Source organism: Hordeum vulgare, chromosome 5H (assembly GCF_904849725.1).
Source record: "Hordeum vulgare subsp. vulgare chromosome 5H, MorexV3_pseudomolecules_assembly, whole genome shotgun sequence".
NCBI classification, from domain to species: Eukaryota; Viridiplantae; Streptophyta; class Magnoliopsida; order Poales; family Poaceae; genus Hordeum; species Hordeum vulgare.
In genome coordinates this window covers 503,799,723-503,825,142 of record NC_058522.1, presented here as the reverse complement: position 1 = coordinate 503,825,142, position 25,420 = coordinate 503,799,723, and the positions used below count along the sequence as shown (strand labels likewise).

Sequence of the window (25,420 nt, the reverse complement as noted above, 5' to 3'; positions counted from 1 at the left end):
TGTAAAAAAATTAAAAAATGATTCGCACTGAATGTAATTTGGACCGCGGGTTATTTAGCACGAAAGTAAGAGGGTTTTGTGTAAAATGTGAGAAAAACGGTTCGACCTCACTTAAAAACGTACCGCGGGTTAATTATAGGAAACTACAGGAGTGTTTTTGCAAAAATGACGCGACGGACGCCAGAAACAGTGTGTGCTTTATTATTAGGGGAGACTAGGACAATGTCCGTGCGTTGCCACGGAAAAAAGAAATAATTCATTTAGTTTTCTCGCAACCCTCAGTTCATTTGTAAGTTCAACCGTGAGTTGTCGCACATGAAAAGGCATGTTGTCTCTTCTCCATGTGTCGTTCTACTATTGGCTCATCACGAATGAAATCTCCATTATCAATCCTTCTCCTTGGTCGTACTCTCATTTTTCTTTTCAAATATTATCTCTCCCTAATAATAAAGCGAACATATAGCAAATAATTGGTTGCCCGATTCTTTCCTTCGACCGTCCATCCAATCTGCAAGAATTAAGGGTGTAAAACATATATATAGCAAACATGGAAGATACTCTGATACAACAAAGGTGTGTATGGTATGTCATATATGACAATGCACAATGATATCCCTGAATCACATATGACAGTATACAGATATATCTTGAACTCAAATGAAAATAGGAACTCATCACTGGTAACTCCATTTGGAATTGAGTTGCCAAGCGTAATGCATGAATAAACCATATTAGCATCCAAGTCAACAGTTTCAAAAGGAGCTGCATATAGTGCATGTAAGCTATTAATCTCACATGAGGTATCAAACAACTCCTAGGAGTGCTCATTTACTCACAAGTAAAGGAACCCAAAACTATCCGCCACCAAAAGAAGACCTTTCTCGATGTTTAAGTCCATTCCGTATATCATGCGCCAAGTGCTTGGACCCTGTTAAAAGCAACAATCAGGGTTGATTAAATCAAGCCCAAAGTGGATGCAAAAAGAAAAAAAAGAAAACAATGCAAACAAATGTTTGCCTAACACAGCACAAGAAGCGTTGAGATAAGATTGAAATGCAATATAAGCTTGATCAGATAGCAATGGAGATAACTTACACTCCAACCATCTGGGTTGAGATTTAACAAGGGCGAGCCAATTCCAGTGTCCAAGTCTGTGCTGCTGATAGTCCCATCAGAAGAAGCTGTGTATAGCACTCCATCATTTGCAGTGTCAAACCTGAATAAGATCATATCAAGTTGCCATATTTCATCCTTGGATAAGGGAACGAATAATAGCCATCAAGCTAAAGCTCTTACTTCATACTGTTCACAATGTAGGAGTGCACAGAATCATAAGTAATCTTCTCATGCAGCTTAACATAATCCCAATTCCCCATCATGGAGTAGCAGCTTCTAAAAATTCTGAATTCATAAGTGTTTCATATGTTAAATACTTCTCATTTCAAATTAAGTATCTTCCATGAAGTTAGTTTATAGCCCGGACTATATAAGTAAATCGATTGCCTGCAAGGCTGCAATTCTAGGCTAAGCTAAACTTTGGAACCCCATCACGAACCCTTTTGAGAACTGGAATGCAAGACCACATCTGGTTTTGGGAGACCAACAAACTAAAACTTTGCTAAAAACGATGTCTGCTTATGAATTGAATAAAACATTGCTAAAAACGATGTCTGCTTATGAACTGAATAAAAGAACAGCTTTGCAGTTTGGTGGCAGACAGAGAAACACATATGTGAACAAGGGCAAGTTCATTTCATCGGCCTTGTTAGTGATTTGGCTTTCAAGGGGCTACATACCTCTGCTATAGCCACCGTTAGCGATTTATAGTTTGACAAGAAGATTTAGGCTATGGCCATGGATCCATGGTGGAGCAGTTTTGTCTGCACAGAAAGAGGAACAACAGGGAGGGCATGAGGTGCTCAAGAAGGGAGTGCCCGAGGCGGGCGTGCCGGTCCTGGCCGTCGTGCTGAGGGCCTGCGGCGGGGTGGTCCTGGCCGTCGTGCTGGGGGCCTACGGCGGGTGTGCTGGTCCTTGCCGCCGTGCTGGGGGCTTGAGGCGGGGCGGTCCTGGCCGCCATCGACCGCCATGGCGGGGCGCGGCTCAGGCCGGCATCGAAAGGAGAAGAAGGCGAGGGGGCGACGAGAGATGAGGTGGGAAGAGGGAAGGGACATACCTGCGCCGTCGCCGGCTGCCTGGTTGCGTGCTAGGTCGCCGCCGCCAGGACCTCCCCGAGCTCCCTCGCCTCCTCGCCGGAAGCCGACGGCCGACATCCTCCTGCGCCCGTACGCCACCCCTCTCAACCTGGCCTCCTCATCCTCCTGTGCCCGTACGCCATCCCTCCTCGCACCCGCATGCCGCCCCTTCGGCCTCACGTCATCGCCGACAAGGCGCCCTCCCGTCGCCTCGCGCGTCTTCTCGGTCGGGGCCCTATATTCGGAGGAAAACAAATCTCGCCGGGTCTGAGCACGGATCGAAGGAAGGTGCGAGAGAGGGGGAGAGAGAGAAAGAGGAGATGGGGTCAGGAGAGGAGGGGGCGTACCTGAGCGAGGGGCCGGCGGCGGTGGCGACCTCACCTTGCCACCTCGACGCCGGTGACCCCCGTCGGTGAGGATCTCCTCCAGTCCGCCGACAAGGGCGCCGCCACTCACCTTCTCCTGCACCGACGCGGCTGGAAGAGGATAGATCAAACAAAGGATTTCGACTGAAAAAATTACAGATGCAGGGGCTTTCTTGCAAATATGAAACGTTTTTCCACATATCCCTCACTTAATCAGGGGCTGTGGGTTGAATGCTCGAAAACGGAGGAACTTTTTCGCAAAACAGCCACGACGGACGACCAGAAAACGTATTTGCTTTATTATTAGGTCGAGATATAAGTAACGAAAGGCCAGTGCGTTGCAACGCGAGAAAAAAATTAATAGTCTTTGATGATCTGGACCACATTTTGATGCATCGCCAAAATATACTACCACCCTTAATTCCGTGAAATCATGAAGATTCTTTTAACACGTGCACAAATTTGAAGCTGTGATGCTTTTTTCAAATTCGTGAACACTTGTATAATTTTTCGAAAATCAAGAACATTTTTAGAATGGAATTAATGGGAATTTTATACTATTTACAATTTTTTCAAGAAAATCTTGAATTGGCGAACGTATCTAGAATCAACGAACATTTTTTTGAAATTAGTACAACAATTTTGGAAATTACCGAACTGTTTTGATTTAAGTTTTTTTTTTGAACTCAATGAACATTTTTCAGATTCATGATTATTTTTTGAATCGGCGAACATTTTATGAATGAATAAACTATTTTATAAGCCACCAAGAGTTTTTGAATTTTAAGGATATTTTTATTTCATTCACATTTTTTGAATTGGCGAAATTTTGTTAAATTTCGTTAAAATTTTCTAATAGAAGAATTCTTCTAAAATTTATGTACATTTTTTGAGTTCCTGTGCATTTGTTTAATATTTTGGATATTTTTTGAATGAGCAAAATAAATTGAATTCACACTTTTTATGATTTATTGAACATTTTGTTTAATGAATCCCACTTTTTATTCTCGGATTTTTTTAAAGTCATAAACTCTTAAAAATAGAAAAAACACAAAATAAAAACATATAAAAAAGACATGGGCCGGCCAGACGTATGGAATGCATCTTCGCCAGCACACAGAACACTGTATAAGAGGTCGCTACTGCATGGGCCGGGCCAGACAAGGGATTCCCCTGTGTGAAACTTTTTTCTCTCACTTATAGATGACGTTGACGGATAATGTTTTTGCAACTTTTGGGGGAATTTTCAAATGTACCGTCCGAAGCAAATAGCTCCTTTATTATTACGTATACATATAAACAAATTTATGGATATTCCACTAATGCGTTTTCTAAATCAGATGTACTGAACTAAACAATGACACATTTTACACATTTTTGAATCGGGGCAGTGTGTTTTCATATGGTTGTTTATTCATTTTCGTTTGTACGTAGTCTATACCGAAACACCCAAAACACCGTATATTTGTGAACAGAGAAAGTATAAAGCTGTTTTAAAACGAAAATGTTCTAGTAAAAAAGCAATGTTGTTTTTGTTTTTTGGCCAAAAAAAGAAAAGAAAAGTGGCTTCTCTAACATCTTAGGGATGAAATCTTTAGAATATTTACCAAGAGGAGTACAAAGGAAAACTAATACTTCCTGTGTCCCAAAATAAGTGTCTCAACTTTATATTAGCTCTAGTATAAAATTATATTTAGTTTGAGACACTTATTTTAAGACGGATGGAGTATATGGTTGGATGCTCAAGAGGATGGTGATGCATGAGTCTATGAGCGAAAATTGGGCCGACGCTACTGGGAGACGAGGACGTCGGTCCCGTGGCGCCGACCGCGTTCCTATCCCGCCGGTGCCGACGAGCGGTCGTGCGCGCCGCGAGGAGATCGAGCGCCGCCTCCGCCTCCTCCCCGACGACCTATACTACAACGAAAGGTGCGCCGCCGACTCCACCCTCTCGGACACCTGGCTCAGGGACGAGCACGACGTCGTCAGCAACGGCGACGACGACGACACCGGCGGCCAGTGAAGACGGCGACTGCGACGGCAACGACGGACTTTTTTTTTATATTAATTATGTCAAACTGGGCCGTTTTGTGGCCGTGAAAACTGGGCCGTTTTTAATGTTAATATTATTATATTTTAGGTTTTTTAACTGCTTTTATTTATTTTTAGTTGAGTTTTTTTATTTTTTAATCAAGTCCAACGCGACATGACTAGGGGTGCGGCCGCGTGGTGGGCGCACACACGACCCAATCGACAGAGGCGGACATGGGCATTGCTGTCTCAAACGGACAAAATCCGGTCAAATCGGATGCCCATTTAGGGTCGTGCAGTGGAGTTGGCCTTAGGCACCATACTGCGAGAGTGGGGTTGGACCTTGACACGAGGCGCCAGTCTGATAGTATGTGTGCGTCTTTAACTTAAACGTTACATAGTGTAATATGGCGTCTGCCAGTTGAGCCGCACATAAAAAGGTCAGTTGAGTGAATTTTTTTAAAGCGTGACTCAGTTTGTAAAATAATATTTTTTTAAAGCATGACTCAGTTTGTGAAATAATTTTATGCATGATCAATTGTGTGCATTTTGCCTATAAGCACAGACAAATGAGTCAAGCCAAGCGTGCCGGTCTGATCCATCGGACTGACGCGACACATGCGTGCACCGGTGAGACTCCACCGATCGTGCCACGAAACGACACTGCGGCCGTCTATGTGTGCCTCTCCAGCCGCACTCGAACCAGACAGACACCGACTGTTTTGGACGGATGGTATGCATGCTAGCTGGTCCCGTCTGCGTTCGAGATTTGCACATAACGGGGACAAAGCAATGACCGGTCAGGCATCAGGTTCAGGCGCCGTACGTACGTACCAAAGACCGTCATCTTCATCGGAAACGGACTGAGCCACATGTAGTAGTAGCTAGTACAGCCTACAGCTTACAGAGGCGTGCTGGCTTGAGTAGCTACAATTAACATGGAGAACCCAGACGGCTTATCAGACCGGGGCCATAGACGTCCCGATCGGGCTGATAAGATATGCACTCAGAGGCAGCTAAGCTGCGGCAAGCGGTCGACGCCGATAGCTCACCGCGAACGGATAGCCCTAGCTTGCCGTCGACTTGAGTGTCAGACGTATGACTCCCTGCTGCTTGATTACCCAGCAATTATCGAACGGAGTTGCGTGCGGTTAAGAGATTCTGTTCATCGCTCGATTAGGATTAGGAATAGCTGGATGATTGGTAGCTGCTTCGTGCTCACATGTAGTACCACCACTCCGGTTCATGTCTGGCGGCGATCGATCGAGTGTTGTGTTATCAACCAATTAGTTACTATAGAACGGGCAGGACTATTGGAATGCTCGAGGGGTGGTCTTAGCTATCGCGAGAACTGAGTCATCCACTCTTTATGTTATTGATTGAAAGAAAAGAAAAGGAAGAAAAAATGTCTGCTCACCAGCTAGCAGCTAGGGTTCATACCGTGACGGTCACCGTACACAAGTTTTCTTTGGATCCATCCATTCGTTGTCTCTGTGAGTCTTGCACTCGAAGGGACGTGTGATGTGCGCGTGGGTCTGTTGCCAGCAGCATATACAGGCTGCAAATGAAAGAAAAAGGATGTTTTCAACGTGGAAGTAGCCAGGCCACTAGCAGGACAACGTAAAAGGATGTGTTGCAATCTCATCTGAAGAGGCGGATGCACATGCGGGAGATCTTTTCTTGCTAGGCGGGTGAACGAGACCATCTATCTATCGATGGCTTTAGCCGGATCACGTCCTACCGATCGTGATCCACTCATCCACTACAGTATGTCTGAAAATTACGATCGTGGGTGGCAAGCGGCTTCCGGAGCACCGAAAGGGCGCACTTCTTCTTCTTCTTATTATTATTATGAAGAACGCCCGGCAAAGCGAGGGGCGGTTTGCTGCCTGGTGAGATCAAAATCGTCTGCATTTGTTTGTCCCGACGTCCGCGCCGTCTTCCGGACAGTCGCCGTCAGTGGCCACTTTCTATCTCGAGCAGGAGTAAATTTAAAACTCGGGAGACTTTGGCTGTATTTTGGACATTTGATCTGACCGCGGGGGAGACAGCTTCGCTGGTATTGCTATCTTTTAAGTTTTAGTTTGGCCGGTCCTGGCGAGAGCTAGCGCCAGATTCTTGCAAACCATGGGTTGTTGAGGCTCAGGCAGGTTGTCAACTTGGGGTGCATTTGCAAAGATGGAACTCCGGTCAGCCGTTGGTTTGCAAGTGGCGGCTGCTGCATCCTCGGCGATTCATCAGTCCCGCGTCCTGTCGCGCCGGGATACGTTTTTTCTTAAACAAAGACAAAAAAAATTGCCTCATCGATTAATTAAAAAGAAAAAAAATACTCTGTTAATTTATGAAGAACCAGATGAAAATCGATACACACACCCTCAAAGTTATACTCACAAAGCATAAAACAGTACGATCACTTAGACAGCCTGTCCAATGCTTCCAACACCTAACAACCATTGCTCTCAATACCTACACAACACATCCAAACCCACAACACAAACCCAAAAAATGAAATCCACGGTGACGACACCAGAGTCATAGCACTATCCATCATGAATCGAGGACGCCTTTCCTTTGGTGTTACACTTCTTACCGTTGCTCATGTTTGATTTCTCCTTCAAGAAACAACCATTAGTCTTGTTGTAGTTGCGGACGTAGTTGTTGTCAACCAAGTGGCTGGAAGATGCCAACACACCGTCCTCATCAATAGCCTCAAGCATAGGAACCTCAGGTCCATAGGACTCGGACGCCTCCAGATGCACACCTGACAAAGATGAATCATGCCCCTCACACGAAGTCACTGATGAGTCCACCTTCATACTCTCGTGTTAGACTCAAACATAGCTCCCTGAGCCCAGGCATGATCTGCAGCACCAGAGCTCACTGGAAGACAACGTAGGAGGCGAGGTAGACGTCAATGATGAATTGACTCCACCGTGAGGGAAGAAACAACCAAATAACTCCACCCCCCTTGTCCTCCGCATAGAAAGCACCTGACACACAAGGAGGATTAGATGTTGGAGTGGTCTGCAACATAACTGGTATAAAGGAGAGTCTACTCAAAACAGTCTTGGCTCGCTCCAAAAAACTCCCAACTCACGCCATACAACCTTGCAATAGCACAGTCTGATCAGCGAGAGCAGCCTACAACATCACCTCGAACTGGGATACGTTTTCGTTGATCACATCCCTTGGGCTGACCCGGCAGGTGCAATCGCTGTAGATTATGCATTTTCTGTATTCATCTTTTCGTTGGAAATGGATTAGTGTTTGATAAACTTGCTGGTTTGGGACTTGGCGTGGTGCTTTTGTTTTTGAGCAAGGACTTGGGTGGTGCTGGTAGTGGCCAAGTTGCCTTCTCTTGCGTGGACAAATTTTTCGTTTGACCTTTTTACCTAACAAATTTGGGAAATGATCTTATTTTTAAAAGAAAAAAAATCAAACCTGGTTTCTTTTGATGACGCCAGCATTCGTAACGTTTGATTTGCATGAAAAACGTAAAGATTCCTGACATCTGATACGAGATTGCATGACTGGTCGATCCATTGACTCTCTAACGTGATAAAGGGTTAGACATCAGGGACTAAAGCACCACATCCTGAACAAATTGTAGGATTTCCAGTGCAATTACCTCGAAGAAAAATGAAAAAGAGGAAACGGCAAAAGGCGAGGCAGACCCGTGTGCCGACTCGACCGGGCCATGATACCATGATCGGTAGTTCAGCACCAGGGCCCTCCATTCTCACACGGTGCTCCGCACGACGGACCTGCATAAATATGCCACGGTGGTCCTCTTGCACTTGCAACTTTGCAAGACACAGATTAGCTCTTCGTTTGTCAGCATTTTTAGGCCGACTCTGGGCTGGGAACGGGCGAGTATTCTCCAGCACCAGCTTTTACTCTAGTCAGGTGATCCACCTGCTTCCTTTTCCTCAACAGCAGTGACGGAGTCAGGATTTCAACATGACCGTTGATAGAAGGAGCCAAATACATACTCCCTCTGTTATGAGAGCATCTTCAACAGACGCGCTTCGCGCCGCGCCTAAAAAACAAGTTTGCAGGACGCTGGGCGATTAGTTTTGCGCGTCGCGCAACGCTGGCTCCAGCAGTAGCGCTGGTTTGCAGCGCGCGCGCTCCGCTCCAGCAGCGCGCAAAAATGCAGCGCGCGCGCCGCTGCAGCAGCGCCCAAAATGCAATGTGAAACATTTATCAAAATGCAATAACATGCGAAATTTAACACAAACAAGTAGATGGTCATCCCCACAAGTTCATCCAACCAAGTTCAAAATACAAGTTCATCCAACAAAGTTGAACACATCAATCATCTTCCTCGTCGTCTTCCTCTTCTTCCGAAGACGATTCTTGCGCCTTCGAAGATGAATCTTCCTCCCTAACCTCATCACGCACCGCATCACGTGTAGCTCCAACGGTCTTGGCAATATCTTCAACGGCATTTTCATGGGTATGTGTGTGAGGCACATCGAAAGACATTCCACCCATGGTCGGAGGTGCACCCATGCCGCCCATGAGAGAAGCAAAACTCATGCCACCCATGCCTCCCATAGCGTTGGAGGGTGCTCCAAAGCCACCCATGGCGCCGAAGCCACCGCCACCCATGCCGCCAAGGACACTGCCACCCATGGCTCCCATGGCGCCGAGGCCCATGCCTCCCATGGCGCCGAGCCCACCGCCACCCACGCCGCCAAGGCCACCGCCACCCATTGTGCGGATCATGGCTCTTTTTTGAATCAACACTTCTTCACGGGCAAGGTTGACATATTCCTTTTGCGCATCATTGAACAAAGATGTGTCCAAGAAGAACAAGTGCTTTTCCCATTCCAACAACTTAGCTCGCTCCTCCATGCCCACCTTCTCTCCTCCAATGCCGCTTTTCTCTCCTCGGCGGCCACCCTCCTCTCCTCGGCCGCCAACCTCCTCTCCTCGGCCGCGGCATCTTGGTTCCTTGCCATTTTCCTCACCTCGTTGGCTTCTTTTCTTGCCTTCACAATAGCTTCCATAGCATTTGTGAGCTCATCATCTCCTTTCCTCTTCTTCTTTTCGGTTTTGTCCTTCTTGCACCCATCCGGTCGTTTTGGTTTCGAGTATGAAACCGAGTTGGGTGTGGGGCTTCTCTTGCCGGCATCCGTTGATGCATCATCCTCCTCATCATCATCATTCAACTCAATTGTGCGCTTGCGTTTGTTGCTCAAATGCAAATCATCCAAATCTTCACGCTTCTTCCATTTCTCATCATCCTTCAACACTTCGTAGCAATGAGGCAAGGTAAAGATTTTTCCTTTCTTGATCTTGCCCTTCTTGGTTGTCCTCGTCTCTTCTTTGAACAAGTTTTGGGCAATGTTGTACTACAAGAAAAACAAAACAAGTTAGCACTTCTCACACCAAAAACAAGTATGATGAACATGTATGAGATGCCACTTACTCTATCATCCTCATTTGTGCCACTTGGGTTAAGCTTGTCAACTGCCTTCTGTGCGGCCGCCCACTTTTGACAATCCGAGTTGATTGTCGACCATCGGGACCGAAGTGATCTCTCGGAGCGGTCTATTCCACTCACGTTCTGAGCATCAAAGTGTTCTTTCATTCGCCCCCAATAAGCATCTCTACTTTGATCACCTCCAACGGATGGATCCCTCGACACTTGCAACCAAGTATTGCATCGTAACTTGTCATCGTTGGTGGTGTAATTGCCCGCTCTTCCTTTCGGCGCCTCGGTAATGCCCTCACCCTCCTCGTCCACCTCAAACTCATGGTCGTCCAAATGGATGTCATTGGTTTGAGACCAATGCGAATTGTTGGACCCAACACCCATAGTTGACATGTATGCATCATCGTTGAGACTACAAAGTTTTGTGACAATGCAAATAAGCTATCTATATGATGATGCATTGAAAAAAAACAAGAAAATTAAAGTTGGAATTCTTTTCACCTTGGAGGCATTTCATCAAACACGTGGTGCGCGTCCGCCGCCGGCTCAACGAGTGAGCTCGCCGGCGCTTCGGTAGACGCCGCGCCCGGTCGGCGCATTGCAACCTTCTTCTTCGGCTTCGACGGTGCGGCGGCGGCACGGGACGGCGCCGGCGCGACGCCACCCGCCGGCGTGGTCGTCCGCAGCGGCAAGAAGAGGCTGCGCGCGAGGCCGACGGTCGGCGGAGCTCCGGCGGCGGCGGCGGCGCCAGCACCAACGGCGGCCGCGCTAGGGTTTTCGGCGGAGGCGGCGGCGGGGGGGGGGGGGGGTCACGGCTCTACCGCGGGGTCAGCGGGGCGCCGGTGTGCGCGTCCATGGTGGCCGGGGCGCTGGCGCTGGCGCGCGCGGGAGAAAGGAGGAAGAAAGGGAGAGTTCGCGCGCGCTCGATTCTGCCGCGTGCCGAAGTGAGCGCCCGAAATACGCAGCCCGGGATGGGGCTAGGACCAGCGTGCCCAAATCGTTTTAGCGCGCGCGCGATTTTAGCGCGCCCGCTGGAGCTGTCCGCTGCGTTGCGCGCGCGCTATATTAGCCTTTTTTGCCGCGCGGCGCTAGTATAGCGCGGCTGTTGGAGATGCTCTAAAATAATTGTCTCAACTTTGTAATAGCTCTAGTATAAATTGTGATAAGTTTAAGACACTTATTTTAGGATGAAGGAAGTATATATTTATTTATACATGTTAAATATACACTATATACTTTAAGTATCGTCGATCATGGGCTGGGGGGTGAGGGGAAGGGGGTGGCAAAATTGACAAAAATGACCCCTGAAGCGAAAGAACTCACAGAGTGAACCTTCGGAAGAAAGATTTCACGCGTCTGACCCTTTTGTGTGGCGCCCGACACCTAGGCGTCACACTACACTGTGTGACGCCTAAGCGTTCGGCGCCACACAAACGGCCACGCTGGACAGGCCGGCCCCACCCCTACATAATGCGACGCCTAAGCCTCAGGCGTTGCACACTCTGCAGTGTGACGCCGAGCGCTTAGGCGCCACACTGTGACTTAGTCTCGCATCGCATAGTTGAGCCCCATGAGCAGCTCGCCATGCGGAGAAGCTGGGCAAGGCAGCGGCCATCGCGTCCATGTGCGTGCACGTGGAGGCGACGCAGCGGCCGTTCACGGGCGAGGTGGTGCAGGCGCTGAAGCGGCTCCCTGGGCGGCGGCGCCACACCCATGGAGGAGGAGGGGGAGTCCCCGTGGAACGACGACGGCGGGAGCTGCTCGTGGAACGGCGACAGCGACGCGCCGTCCTGGCCGCGCGTCCCCGGGGCGCCTCGCCCGGGCGTGGTCGCGGGCTACAGCTCGGACCCCGCGGAGGAGTCGGCGGCGGCGGCGGCGCAGCGGCCGTTCATGGGCGAGGTGGTGCAGGCGCTGAAGCTGATCTACAGCGGCGGCGGCGGCAACGACGAGACCTGCAGCGGCGACCTGGGCGGTGGCGCCACGCCCACGGAGAAGGAGGGGGAGTCCCCGTGGAACGACGGCGGCGGGAGCTGCTCGTGGAACGGCGACAGCGACGCGCCGTCCTGGCCGCGCGTCCCCAATGCCTTCTTCATAGACGCGCCCTCCCGTCCGTCCGTCGCAATGGCCGTGCCCCGCGCGTCCGCGGCGGTGCTGTTGGCGGTCGTTGCGTCGCTCGCCTGCCTCGCCTTCGCGGAGCCGCCGCCGAGCGAGTGGTTTGCGCTGCTGGCGTTCCTCACGGCCACGCCGCACGAGCGGAAGCTCGGCTGGAACACCTCCACGCCGGCCTGCGCCTGGGTCGGGGTCACGTGCGACGCAGCCCAATCCACCGTCCTGCAGCTGCGCCTCCCGGGGGTCGGCCTCGTCGGCGCCATCCCACCGGCCACCATCGCCCGCCTCCCCAACCTCCAGGTCCTGTCGCTCCGCTCCAACCGCATCATCGGGACCATCCCCGACGACTTGCTCCAGCTCTCCAGCCTCTGCGCCATCCCCGGCGGCAGCGACGAGCCCGGGGCGGTGTCTAACAAGAAGAGGAAGCTCTCAGGCGTGGAACGGCGACAGCGACGCGCCGTCATGGGGCTCAACTATGCGATGCGAGACTAAGTCACAGTGTGACGCCTAAGCGCTCGGCGCCACACTGCAGAGTGTGTAACGCCTGAGGCTTAGGCGTCGCACTATGTAGGGGTGGGGCCGGCCTGTCCAGCGTGGCCGTTTGTGTGGCGCCGAACGCTTAGGCGTCACACAGTGTAGTGTGATGCCTAGGTGTCGGGCGTCACACAAAAGGGTCAGACGCGAGAAATCTTTCTTCCGAAGGTTCACTCTGTGAGTTCTTTCGCTTCAGGGGTCATTTTTGTCAATTTTGCCGAAGGGGTAGGGGAGGCCCGGTCTCCGTCCATGCTCAACAGCGATGCAATTAAATTCCTTCGAACAATTTTTCAGTAGCAAAATGCGGACGAAGCATGAAACAACAGCCTCGAATTGAACGTCACGTCTTTGACCTAAACCAAACCGTGCCTTTCAAACATTATAATCCGCGAGCGAGGAGAAACCAACCAGTTTCGTGCTGCTAAACTACATCTAGTACATCTTTTCACATGCATCTCTCCACAACTCGAGTACTACGTGCGTAGCCAGCCACGGGTCGGCTGTGCGTGTGGGTTCGCTACGTACTCCCTTTATTTTAAAAAATAAATGTTTTAATTTTGTATTAGTTTTAACGTAAAATTATACTTTCAATCCACTCCAAAGGTTTGAGATATTTATTTTGGGACAAAGGGAGTACTCTGCAGCGCAGAGTCGACGGGTCGGACATATATCTGCGCATTGATGAACAAACCAAGAAGATCAATCAATGATACAGCATGCATGCTTTCAATCCACTCCAAGTTTCACACGCTTGGCATACTGGGCGTGTTAATGTTGGTACCGTATGTACCAACACTCCAAGTCTACGGTCCCAACAAGTTTCCGCACTTCTTTTATGCAGAAAAAAAGGAGCAAGTCCCTATTGCACAAGCTACTACTCTCTCCGTTTCTTTTATAAGATGTATTTATTTTTTGATAAAATTAGACAATGTAAAGTACATTATGATTACATCGGTAGTCCTTAAAAAAAATACCTCTCCCCTGATTTTATGCATCTATTCTTGTAAAGACGAAAAGAAAAGTATGTCCCTATTAATTGCGTGTATCTCTTACGTCTCTAGCCTACATGATTTAATCGCCGCGAATCAATGATTTAGCCAAGGTTAATTTCGCCCTAACATATGTAGTTATATGTCTTGATCATCATGATAAAAATAATACACCTTACAAAAAGAACCAAAGGGAGTATTATCAATCAAGTGCATGTATCATGTTGATCGATCTATCAAATTTGTGTTATTTTTGTATCTGCTCGTTCCTAACTACAAGTCTTCGTAGAGATTTCATTAGAGACTACATACGGAGCAAAATAAATAAATAAATAAATACTTTAAAATATGTCTATATACATATGAATGTAGTCCGTAGTGCAATCTTTAAAAAGACTTATATTTCAGAACGGAGGGAGTACATCACATGCCTCGTGCTCTCATGTTAGTGTTGCCGCCGGGACGTCAGGGCCGGCGCTGAGAGCAACTCCAAACGGATGCACAATTTGTCCGTGTTTTGTCTGTTTGTGTCGGTGCGTCCGTCCCATTTTTTGTTTGGTCGGTCATGCGCCCAACATGCCGACCCAACTTTCGTCTGCGTGGCAGGTTTGCGGTCAATTTTTGGTCGCTTTGTCGAGAACCACATAAAATTTAATTCTAGTTTAACAAATGTTCAATACAAAACATTGCATAGTCCAAGGACTACATAAATATCTCATGTTTAACATTAAATTGTTTCAAATACATATAAAATAAAAGGTTGTCGATACATCAATTGGTTACCCACATGGATCCACATATGCTCAACAAAATCATTTTGCAGCTACACGTGAGTTTTCCAATCACGTATCTTATGATGAAACTCGACGAACTGTGTAAACATTGTTGCTTCTCCATGCTCAGGCATAGCATTATCATCCTGAAACTAAAACCCTTGATCACACACACGTTTTGACGCTTATCCTCTACGATCATGTTATGCATGATCACACAAGTTGTCATCACTTCTCATAACTTTTTGGTGCTCCAAGTTCTAGCAAGATACCGAACGATATTCCATCAAGATTGAAGAAGGTCAAAGGCACACTCTACATAATTTCTAACACTCTCTTCCTCTTGGGCAAATCACTTTCTTTTCCCTCCTACATGGTTGGAGATTGTCTTCACGAGAGTAGACACTGTGGATAGACACCATCAACTAGATAATATACATTGGTGTATTGATGGCCATTGATCTCAACATTGACCTCTAGGCAATTGCCTTCTGCCATCCTAGCAAATATTGGAGAGTACTGAAGCACATTGATATCATTGTGAGATCCGGCTATGTCGAAGAAAGAGTGCCAAATCCAAAGATCTTGGAAAGCCACGGTCTTAAATATGATAGTGCAGGCTCATACATGGCCCTTATATTGGTCCTGCCAAGAAGAAGGGCAGTTTTTTCCACTTTCAGCGCATACAATCTATGCCACCAAACATCCTCGGGAACCCCGTGCTAGCATTCATCGTCGGCAACCGTGTTGTATCAACAACAGTTGGCTATCTTAAGTACTCGGGCCCAAACACAACTCTGACAGCTTTGCAAAACCTATACACGGACTCAAGGAATATGGACTCGCTTATCCGGAGATATTCATCATTGAGCTCAACGGGAACTCCGTATGCAAGCATCCGAATGACATCAATGCATTTCTGATAAGAGGAGAAGCCAATCTTTCCAACGGCATCCGTCTTGCACTCGTAATAGTTATCGTACTCCACCACCCCCTCCTGAATAAGGTTGAACACATGCTTAGCCATATGAAAACGGCATCGAAACATGTGATGTTTGAAGAACGGGTCTGGGGTCTCGAAGTAGTCCTTCCACAGTAGGAAATGGCCACTCTCCCGGTTGTGATCCAATGCCGGTGCGTGCCCCGGTATGGAGCCCCTAAACAAGGACCTCTCCATACTTAGGTGGTCATGAACGACCAACGCAGATGCCACAATCTACTCATCATTGGAAAAGAATCATCTGAATCACAAAGAACGTTATAGAAAAAACTCATCGTCAGAGTCCATTTGTACCTTGCAGTCAAACGTCGAGCAGCTTGCGGGAGTCGTGGAAGAATCCGGCTGGTGAGGGGCCTTGCGCCCCATCGAGACAAAGTAGCAGAGCTGGCGGCGGCGACGATGGACGAGGCTGTCGGGAGGGTGAGTCTATGGGCGGATGGCTGGCGCAACGACGAAAGTGGGCGTCGAGGGGGGGGGGGGGCAGGCGGGCAGGCGGGTGAGTTGGAGGCGAAGGAGGAAGATGAGACTCGCGTACGTGTCACCGATTGACGGACCAGGGAGAAGAAAAGGGCGGGCGATGCGGGTGTTTGTTCCGTATCCGCACCAACACAAATGCGGCTTAAATTTGGCCCTGAAATGAGTCGCGGGCGCACAAAAATGAACGCGCGCGTGTTTTAATCGACACGTTGGATTGTGTTTGTGTCCGCGGCAACCCAAACAGACGACAACAAATGAAATGGATCGCCCGGTTAGATTTGCTTTGAGGAGAGGCGGGAGGGGCGGCCGCCTCGGACCCTCTAAAGCAAAGGGCCCCCGCTCAGATATGTGTGAGCAATTCTACGGTTCTACAAGATTGACAACCGCTCACTGGAGACGCCATGAAGCTATGAAAACTGTTCGATCTGTTCCGTGGAAGAAGAAGACCGAAACATTATTTTTCTGTAGTTGCTGGGCATTGGCCTTTTTCTTTCTTCTGGTAGTTTGGTGGGTCGGCTCTAAAGAAAACTGGCCATAGATCACACTAGGCTAGTTGGAACAATCATGCAAAAAACGTTCGAGTAATTGAATTGAAACAACTACGTTGGAGCAATCCCCTTTGTATAAAAAATGCAATTCCCCATTTTTAGTTGGAAAATGGCGGTGGGTCACACGGTCAGCTCTTGTTCAAAAATGGCCGTGTGACACACAATCAGCTCCAGTTCAAAATTACCTGTTGAGCAGAATTAGCAATTCCCTTTAGTGAATTGGAGTAAATCCCATTACAGTTTTTTTAATCTAGTTTTGATTAAATGGTTGATTATACATTTTATGTCATAGAATTTTCTTTGCTATCTGTTTAACCATACCAAAAGTACAGTTCATTGGTCATTGCGACCGCCATATTTTACATAAAGTATGTCTCTTATTCTCTTTCCGTGGATAACAATACTACCTTACAACTAAGAATGTTAGATTTTGTTTTCAAATAGTATATTTAAATTAACTGACATTGATATCATTTTTATGCATTTAGTTGTTTATTTATACATTTTATTTCTGTATATATTGATTATCTTGATGATTATATTAAAGGGTCCGTATTTGAGTTTCACCTTCGAAATCTCAGGACCGGGCCTGCGTGCCGCGGCAGTACTCATCGGCTGTTGCGCGCTAGCAAAATCTCCATCTCCCCACGATTAGTTGCTATAGAGGCTGTGAATAGCGGATGCCAGCGATTCCAAATAGTGCAAAGTTCAAGTAAGTTGTGTACTGCTACTATTGTTGCTTGAGTTGTGCATCGGATCTTGATTTGAATTTTTGTGGCGTGGTGAACACGTCCTGTATCTATGTTTGTAAAAAAGCATTCAGATTTTATTTCTTGGCTTTGGAGTTTTAGTTTAGATATGTTATTTGTCCGCATCAGCTCATGATTTTGTTTTGCTACGGTGAAAGTGTTGTTGTAGATTTGTCGCCTGAAGGATCTCACACTCTCGCTCAGCTCTCTTTCCCACGTATAGTCATACTCGTCTCAAACGCCTCGGCTGACCGTGAGGTCATTGATCGGTCATAAAAAAATCGATTCAGCCAACCCTCTTGAACCGGTCTTAATCGTCTCGCCTGACACCCCCCCAATCCCCTCATATCCAGCCTGAATATGGGGCGGATATGGGATGGCCCGGGCATGCCCGGGTGGCAAGCCCGGTCTATCACCGGCCCCACACTGCCACACAAAAAATCCCATCTGGCTCATCGCTCTCAAATTCTAGCTCATTCACTTTCTTTTCTCGCTTTGTCCTCTCCTCTCCCCGCATCGATTCCGATCGAATCTCTCGCAATTGTCGAACTCCGACAACCGCTCTAATGACGACCTAGATCCGGACTATGGGCTTGAACTCCGCATCGCCTTGGAGCGGTCCAAGGTGGAGACCGGTGGCAGCTCCGGATCTGCAGCCTCGCCACTCCCACGCTGACGTAGCTCGGACGTCGGTGCTGGCCCCTCTCAGCCCGTGTGTAGCTTCGACATGCGGCATGCGCAATCCGCCCATCCCCTACGACATCCCATGCCCACGTCGCCTGCTGCTCCCCTCATGTTGGCAACGGTGGGTGCTTGTGCACATCCAGCTGGCCCGGACGCGCACGCCAGAATTAGCAGCGCACGCCGCCCGCCGCAAGCGACAGCGACAAAGGGAGAAGTGTTGGGTAATGTAGCATAAATTCAAAATTTTCCTACGCCATATTCAGATCTTCCTATGAAGAGACCAGCAACGAGAGAGGGGTGAGTACATCTTCATACCTTTGAAGATCGCTAAGCGGAAGCGTTGCTAGAACACGGTTGATGAAGTCGTACTCGTGGCGATTCAGATCGCAGTGTGATTCCGATCTAGTGCCGAACCACGACACCTCCGTGTTCAACACACGTGCAGCCTGGTGACGTCTCTCACACCTTGATCCAGCAAGGAGGAGGGATAGGTTGGGGAAGATCTCCGGCAGCACGACGGCGTGGTGTCGATGGAGAGACGAGGTTTCCTCGCAGGGCTTCGCCAAGCACCGTGGGAGAGGAGGAAGGAGGGAAGCAGGGCTGCACCGAGAGAGATGGAAAACTGTGTGTCAAACAACCCCAACACCCTCTGTATATATAGGAGGAGGGGAGGGGGTGCGCCACCCCTAGGGTTCCCACCCTAGGTGGTGCGGCAGCCCTCCCAGATGGGAGGTGCGGCGGCCAGGGCAGGGCAAGGGGGCGGGGCCCTAGGTGGGCCTTGGGCCTCTCCAGCGCGTAGGGTTTGCCCCCTCTCCTCTTAGGTTGCGCCTTGGGCTCGGTGTGGAGGTGCACCAGTCCACCTAGGGGCTGGTTCCCTCCCACACTTGGCCCATGTAGCCTCTCGGGGCTTGTGGCCCCTCCCGGTGGGCCACCGGAACCCTTCCGGTGGTCCCGGCACTTTGCCGGTGGTGCCCGAAACATTTCCGGCATCCAAACCCATCCATCCTATATATCAATCCACTAGTGGAATTCAGAATTTTGCCGTCTGCTGACACATGGCAAAGGTACTCTTCGCCGTCAGCTGTCACAGTGCTGACGACAAAGAGGTGGATGATGGCAAAGGTTTATTTTGCTATCGGCCACCTCTTTGCCGTCCGCTGGCGGACGGCAAAGAAGCCCTATGCCGACGGCAAAGCGCCCCCCCCAAACGGCCGAAACCCCACCCCACCCACCACGCCCCTTTGCCGTCTGCCTAGGACTCCTTTGCCTTCTGCCTGCGAGCAAGGCGGACGGCAAAGGGGACGGCGGCCCACCAACCACACATAACGACTTCCCCCACCCGATGCCTCCCCCACCCCGCCCCTTTGTCGTCTGCCTGGGACTCCTTTGTCGTCTGCCTTGGAGCATGGCGGACGGCAAAGGGTGTTGGGGAACGTCGCAAGGGAAACAAAAAATTTCCTACGTGCACGAAGACCTATCATGGTGATGTCCATCTACGAGAGGGGATTTCCGATCTACGTACCCTTGTAGATCGCACAGCAGGAAGCGTTAAGAAACGCGGTTGATGTAGTGGAACGTCCTCACGTCCCTCGATCCGCCCCGCGAACCGTCCCACGAACCGTCCCGCGATCCGTCCCACGATCCGTTCCGATCTAGTGCCGAACGGACGACACCTCCGCGTTCAGCACACGTACAGCTCGACGATGATCTCGGCCTTCTTGATCCAGCAAGAGAGACGAAGAGGTAGATGAGTTCATCGGCAGCGTGACGGCGCTCCGGAGGTTGGTGATGACCTATCTCAGCAGGGCTCCGCCTGAGCTCCGCAGAAATGCGATCTAGAGGAAAAACCGTGGAGGTATCTGGTCAGGCTGCCGTGGCAAAAGTTGTCTCAAATCAGCCCTAATACCTCAGTATATATAGGAGGGAGGGGAGGGACCTTGTCTTGAGGCTCAAGGAGCCCCAAGGGGTCGGCCGAAGTGGACGGACGAGGATTCCTCCTCCAATCCTGGTCCAACTAGGATTGGAAGGTGGAGTCCTTCTCTATTTTCCCACTTTCCCTTTTTTTCTTTTCTCTTTGATTTTCTTTCCCTCCTGCGCAGGGCCTTCTTGGGCTTTCCCACCATCCCACTAAGGGTTGGTGCGGCACCCCTAAGGCCTATGGGCTTCCCCGGGGTGGGCTGCCCCCGGTGAACATCCGGAACCCATTCGTCACTCCCGGTACATTCCCGGTAATGCCGAAAACTTTCCGGTAATCAAATGAGGTCATCCTATATATCAATCTTCGTCTCCGGACCTTTCCGGAAACCCTCGTGACGTCCGTGATCTCATCAGGGACTCCAAACAACTTTCGGTAACCAACCATATAACTCAAATACGCATAAAACAACGTCGAACCTTAAGTGTGCAGACCCCGCGGGTTCGAGAACTATGTAGACATGACCCGATGGACTCCTCGGTCAATATCCAGTAGCGGGACCTGGATGCCCATATTGGATCCTACATATTCTACGAAAATCTTATCGTTTGAACCTCAGTGCCAAGGATTCATATAATCACGTATGTCATTCCCTTTGTCCTTCGGTATGTTATTTGTCGGAGATTCGATCGTGAGTATCCGCATACCTATTTCAATCTCGTTTACCGACAAGTCTCTTTACTCGTTCCATAATACTAGATCCCATGACTTACACTAAGTCACATTGCTTGCAAGGCTTGTGTGTGATGTTGTATTACCGAGTGGGCCCCGAGATACCTGTCCGTCACACGGAGTGACAAATCCCAGTCTTGATCCATACTTACTCAACTTACATCTTCGGAGATACCTGTAGAGCATCTTTATAGTCACCCAGTTACGTTATGACGCTTGATACACACAAGGCATTCCTCCGGTGTCAGTGAGTTATATGATCTCATGGTCATAGGAATAAATACTTGACACGCAGAAAAACAGTAGCAACAAAATGACATGATCAACATGCTACGTTTATTAGTTTGGGTCTAGTCCATCACATGATTCTCCTAATGACGTGACCCCGTTATCAAGTGACAACACTTGCCTATGGTCAGGAAACCTTGACCATCTTTGATCAACGAGCTAGTCAACTAGAGGCTTACTAGGGATAGTGTTTTGTCTATGTATCCACACAAGTATTGTGTTTCCAATCAATACAATTATAGCATGGATAATAAACGATTATCATGAACAAAGAAATATAATAATAACTAATTTATGTTGGAAATATGCCCTAGAGGCAATAATAAAAAGGTTATTATCATATTTCCTTGTTCATGATAATCGTCTATTGTTCATGCTATAATTGTATTAACAGGAAACAGTAATACATGTGTGAATAAATAGATCACAATGTTTCCCTAGCAAGCCTCTAGTTGGCTAGCTCGTTAGTCAATAGATGATCATGGTTTCCTGATCATGGGCATTAGATGTCATTGATAACGAGATCACATCGTTGGGAGAATGATGTGATGGACAAGACCCAATCCTAAGCATAGCACTAGATCGTATTGTTCGTATGCTAAAGCTTTTCTAATGTCAAGTATCTTTTCCTTCGACCGTGAGATTGTGCAACTCCCGGATACCGTAGGAGTGTTTTGGGTGTATCAAACGTCACAACGTAACTGGGTGACTATAAAGGTGCACTACGGGTACCTCCGAAAGTGTCTGTTGGGTTGGTACGAATCGAGATTCGGATTTGTCACTCCGTGTGACGGAGAGGTATCTCTGGGCCCACTCGGTAGAACATCATCATGAGCTCAATGGGACTAAGGAGTTAGTCACACGATGACGTGCTACGGAACGAGTAAAGAGACTTACCGATAACGAGATTGAACAAGGTATAGGTATACCGACGATCGAATCTCGCGCAAGTTCTATACCGACAGACAAAGGGAATCGTATACGGGATTAATTGAATCCTTGACATTGTGATTCATCCGATGAGATCATCGTGGAGCAAGTGGGAGCCACCATGGGTATCGAGACCCAGCTGATGGTTATTGGCCGGAGAGGTGTATCGGTCATGTCTGCGTGTCTCCCGAACTCGTAGGGTCTACACACTTAAGGTTCCGTGACGCTAGGGTTATAGGGAATTGTTATACGAGGTTACCGAAAGTTGTTCAGAGTCCCGGATAAGATCCTGGACGTCACGAGGAGCTCCGGAATGGTCCGGAGGTAAAGATTGATATATAGGGCGGATGGTTTCGGACATCGGAAGTGTTTCGGGCATCACCGGTAACGTACCGGGACCACCGGGACCACCGGAGGTGGCCCCGGGGGTCCACCGAAGGGGGGCAACGACCCCGAGAGGTAAGGTGGGCCAAGTGTGGAATGGAACCAGCCCCTAGGTGGGCTGGTGTGCCTCCCCACTCAGCCCGATGCGTGGGGGAGAGAAAACGGGGGGCAAACCCTAAGCCAGGTGGGCCTAAGTCCCACCAGGGGTGCGCCACACCCCACCTCCCCCCGTTGGCCGCCGCACCAGCCCCATCTAGGGCTGCCCCCCCCCCTCCAGGAGAGGGAAACCCTCAAGGGTGCGCAACCCCTCCCTCCCCCTATATATAGTGGGCACTTTTGTCCACTGGAGATTAGACTTCTCCCTCTCCCTCGGCGCAGCCCTGCCCTTCTTCCTCCTCCTCTCCGCCGGTGCTTGGCGAAGCCCTGTCGGGAGACCTCGTTTCTCCATCGACACCACGCCGTCGTGCTGCTGGAGTTCTTCCCCAACCTCTCCCTCCTCCTTGCTGGATCAAGGTGCGGGAGACGTCACCGGGCTGCACGTGTGTTGAACGCGGAGGTGCCGTAGTTCGGCACTAGATCGGAATCGCTGCGAGTACGACTCCATCAACCGCGTTCTAGCAACGCTTCCACTTAGCGATCTTCAAAGGTATGAAGATGCTCTTACCCCTCTCTCGTTGCTGGTCTCTCCATAGGAAGATCTGAATATGCGTAGGAAAATTTTGAATTTATGCTACGTTACCCAACAATTTATTATTGCCTCTAGGGCATATTTCCAACAGTCTCCCACTTGCACTAGAGTCAATAATCTATTTCACATCACCATGTGATTTCAACGAATCCAACACCCATATAGTTCTGGGGTCTGATCACGTCTTGCTCGTGAGAGAGGTTTTAGTCAACGGTTCTGAAACTTTCAGATCCGTGTGTTCTTTACAAATCTTTATGTCATCTTTATAGATGTTGCTACTATGTGCTATTCGGAAATACACCAAATATCTACTCTACTATACGAATCCGTTTCACTACTCATAGTTATTCGGATTAGTGTCAAAGCTTGCATCGACGTAACCCTTTACGACGAACTCTTTAACCACGTCCATAATTGAGAAAAATTCCTTAGTCCATTTAGTTACTAAGGATAACTTTGACCGCTGCCAGTGATTCAATCATGGATCACTCTCTGTACCTCTCAACAGACTTTGAGACAGGGCACACATCAGGTGCAGTACTCAGCATGGCATACTTCAGATTATACGACCAAGGCATAGAAGACGACCTTCGTCTATTCTGTCGGGATCGGGTTTTGAGTCTTACTCAAATTCACACCTTATAACACAACCAAGAACTCCTTCCTTCCTGATCTATTTTGAACTCCTTCAAAAACTTGTCAAGGCATGCATTTTGTTGAAACTTCTATTAAGCGTTTCAATCTATCTCCATAGATCTTGATGCTCAACGTTCAAGTAGCGCAATCGAGGTATTGTTTGGAAAAACTCCTTTCAAACAACCTTTTATGCTTTACAGAAATTTTACATTACTTCTGATCCACAATATGTCAACCACATATACTTATCAGAAATTCTATAGTGCTCACACTCACTTCTTTGGAAATACAAGTTTCTCATAAACCTTGTACAAACCAAAAACTTTGATCATCTCATCAAAGCATATATTCAAACTCCGAGATGCTTGCACCAGTCCATAAGAGGATCGCTGGAGCTTGCATACTTGTTAGTATCCTTAAGACCGACAAAACCTTCTGATTGTATCACATACAATCTTTCCTCAAGGAAACCGTCGAGGAAACAATGTTTTGTCTTCCTATGTGCAATATTTCACAAATAATGCAACAACTACTAACATAATTCCAACAGACTTTTAGCATCGCTACGAGTGAGAAAGTCACATCATAGTCAACTCTTTGATCTTGTCGAAAACATCTTTGCGACAAGTCGAGCTTTTCTTAATAGTGACTTATCACCATCATCGCCTGTCTTCCTTTTAAAGATCCATCTTTACTTAATAGTCTTACTACCATCAAGCAGTTCTTCCAAAGTCTACACTTTGTTTCATACATGGATTCTCTCTCGGATTTCATGGCCTCGAGCCATTTGTCGGAATCCGGGCCCACCATTGCTTCTCCATAACTCGTAGGTTCATTGTTGCTCAATAACATGACCTCCAAGACAGGGTTACCGTACCACTCTGTAGTAGTACGCAACCTTTGTCGACCTACAGGTTTGTAGTAACTTGATCCGAAGCTCAATGATCACCATCATCAGTTTCCACTTCAATTGGTGTAGGCGCCACAGGAACATCTTCGTGCGCCCTGCTACACAGTGGTTGAACTGACGTTTCACTAACCTCATCAAGTTCCACCACCCTCCCACTCAATTCTTTTGAGACAAACCTTTCCTCGAGAAAGGATCCGTTTCTAGAAACAAACATGTTGCTTCCGGATCTGAGATAGGAGATGTATCCAACTGTTTTGGATATCCTATGAAGATGCATTTATCCGCTTTGGGTTCGAGCTTATCAGACTGAAACCTTTTTCACATAAGCATCGCAGCCACAAACTTTCAAGAAACGACAACTTAGGTTTCTCTAAACCATAGTCTATAATGTGTCATCTTAACGGAAATATGCGGTGCCCTATTTAAAGTGAATGCGGTTGTCTCTAATGCATAACCCATAAACGATAGTGGTAATTCGATAAGAGACATCATAGTATGCACCATATCAAATAGGTCGCGGCTATGGCACCATCACACCATGGTGTTCTTGGTGGCATGAATTGCGAAACAACTTCCACATTGTCTTAACTGTGTACCAAAACTCGCAACTCGGATATTCATCTCTATGATCATATCATAGACAATTTATCCTCTTGTCACGACGATCTTCACTCTGAAATTGCTTTAAACTTTTCAATATTTCAGACTTGTGATTCATCAAGTAAATACTCCTGTATCTACTTAAATCTTCAATGAAGTAAGAACATAACGATATCCACTGCGTGGCTCAGCACTCATTGGACTGCACACATCAAAAATGTATTACTCCCAACAAGTTACTCTCTTGTTTCATGTGGCATGATTTGCATGTGTCAAGTGATTCAAAATCAAGTGAGTCCAAACGATCCATCCGCATGGAATTTCTTCATGCGTTTTATACCAACATGACTCAAGTGGCAGTGCCACAACTAAGTGGTACTATCATTATTACTTTGTATTTTTTGGCACTAATATTATGAACATGTGTAACACTACGATCGAGA

The 25,420-nt window shown here is 48.2% G+C and overlaps 1 protein-coding gene across 1 annotated transcript; it reads right to left on the bottom strand.

Annotated features, from left to right (window-relative positions):
- Window positions 1–832: 832 nt before the first annotated feature.
- Window positions 833–1,418, bottom strand: LOC123397049 (DNA damage-binding protein 2-like). The gene is made up of 3 exons (XM_045091753.1): window positions 1,297–1,418; window positions 1,096–1,216; window positions 833–928 (listed from the first exon to the last, which is right to left on the bottom strand). Exons 1-3 carry the CDS (start codon window positions 1,377–1,379, stop codon window positions 833–835), a joined length of 300 nt encoding a protein of 99 aa, XP_044947688.1. The 5' UTR covers window positions 1,380–1,418.
- Between the last annotated feature and the right edge of the window lie 24,002 nt (window positions 1,419–25,420).

Coding starts and splice junctions, on each gene's coding strand:
- LOC123397049 (XM_045091753.1), bottom strand. CDS start 1,379: ATGATGGGGAATTGGGATTATGTTAAGCTGCATGAGAAGATTACTTAT. Junction 1,217..1,296: donor TACATTGTGAACAGTATGAA/GTAAGAGCTTTA, acceptor GATCTTATTCAG/GTTTGACACTGCAAATGATG. Junction 929..1,095: donor TCAACCCAGATGGTTGGAGT/GTAAGTTATCTC, acceptor TGCTTTTAACAG/GGTCCAAGCACTTGGCGCAT.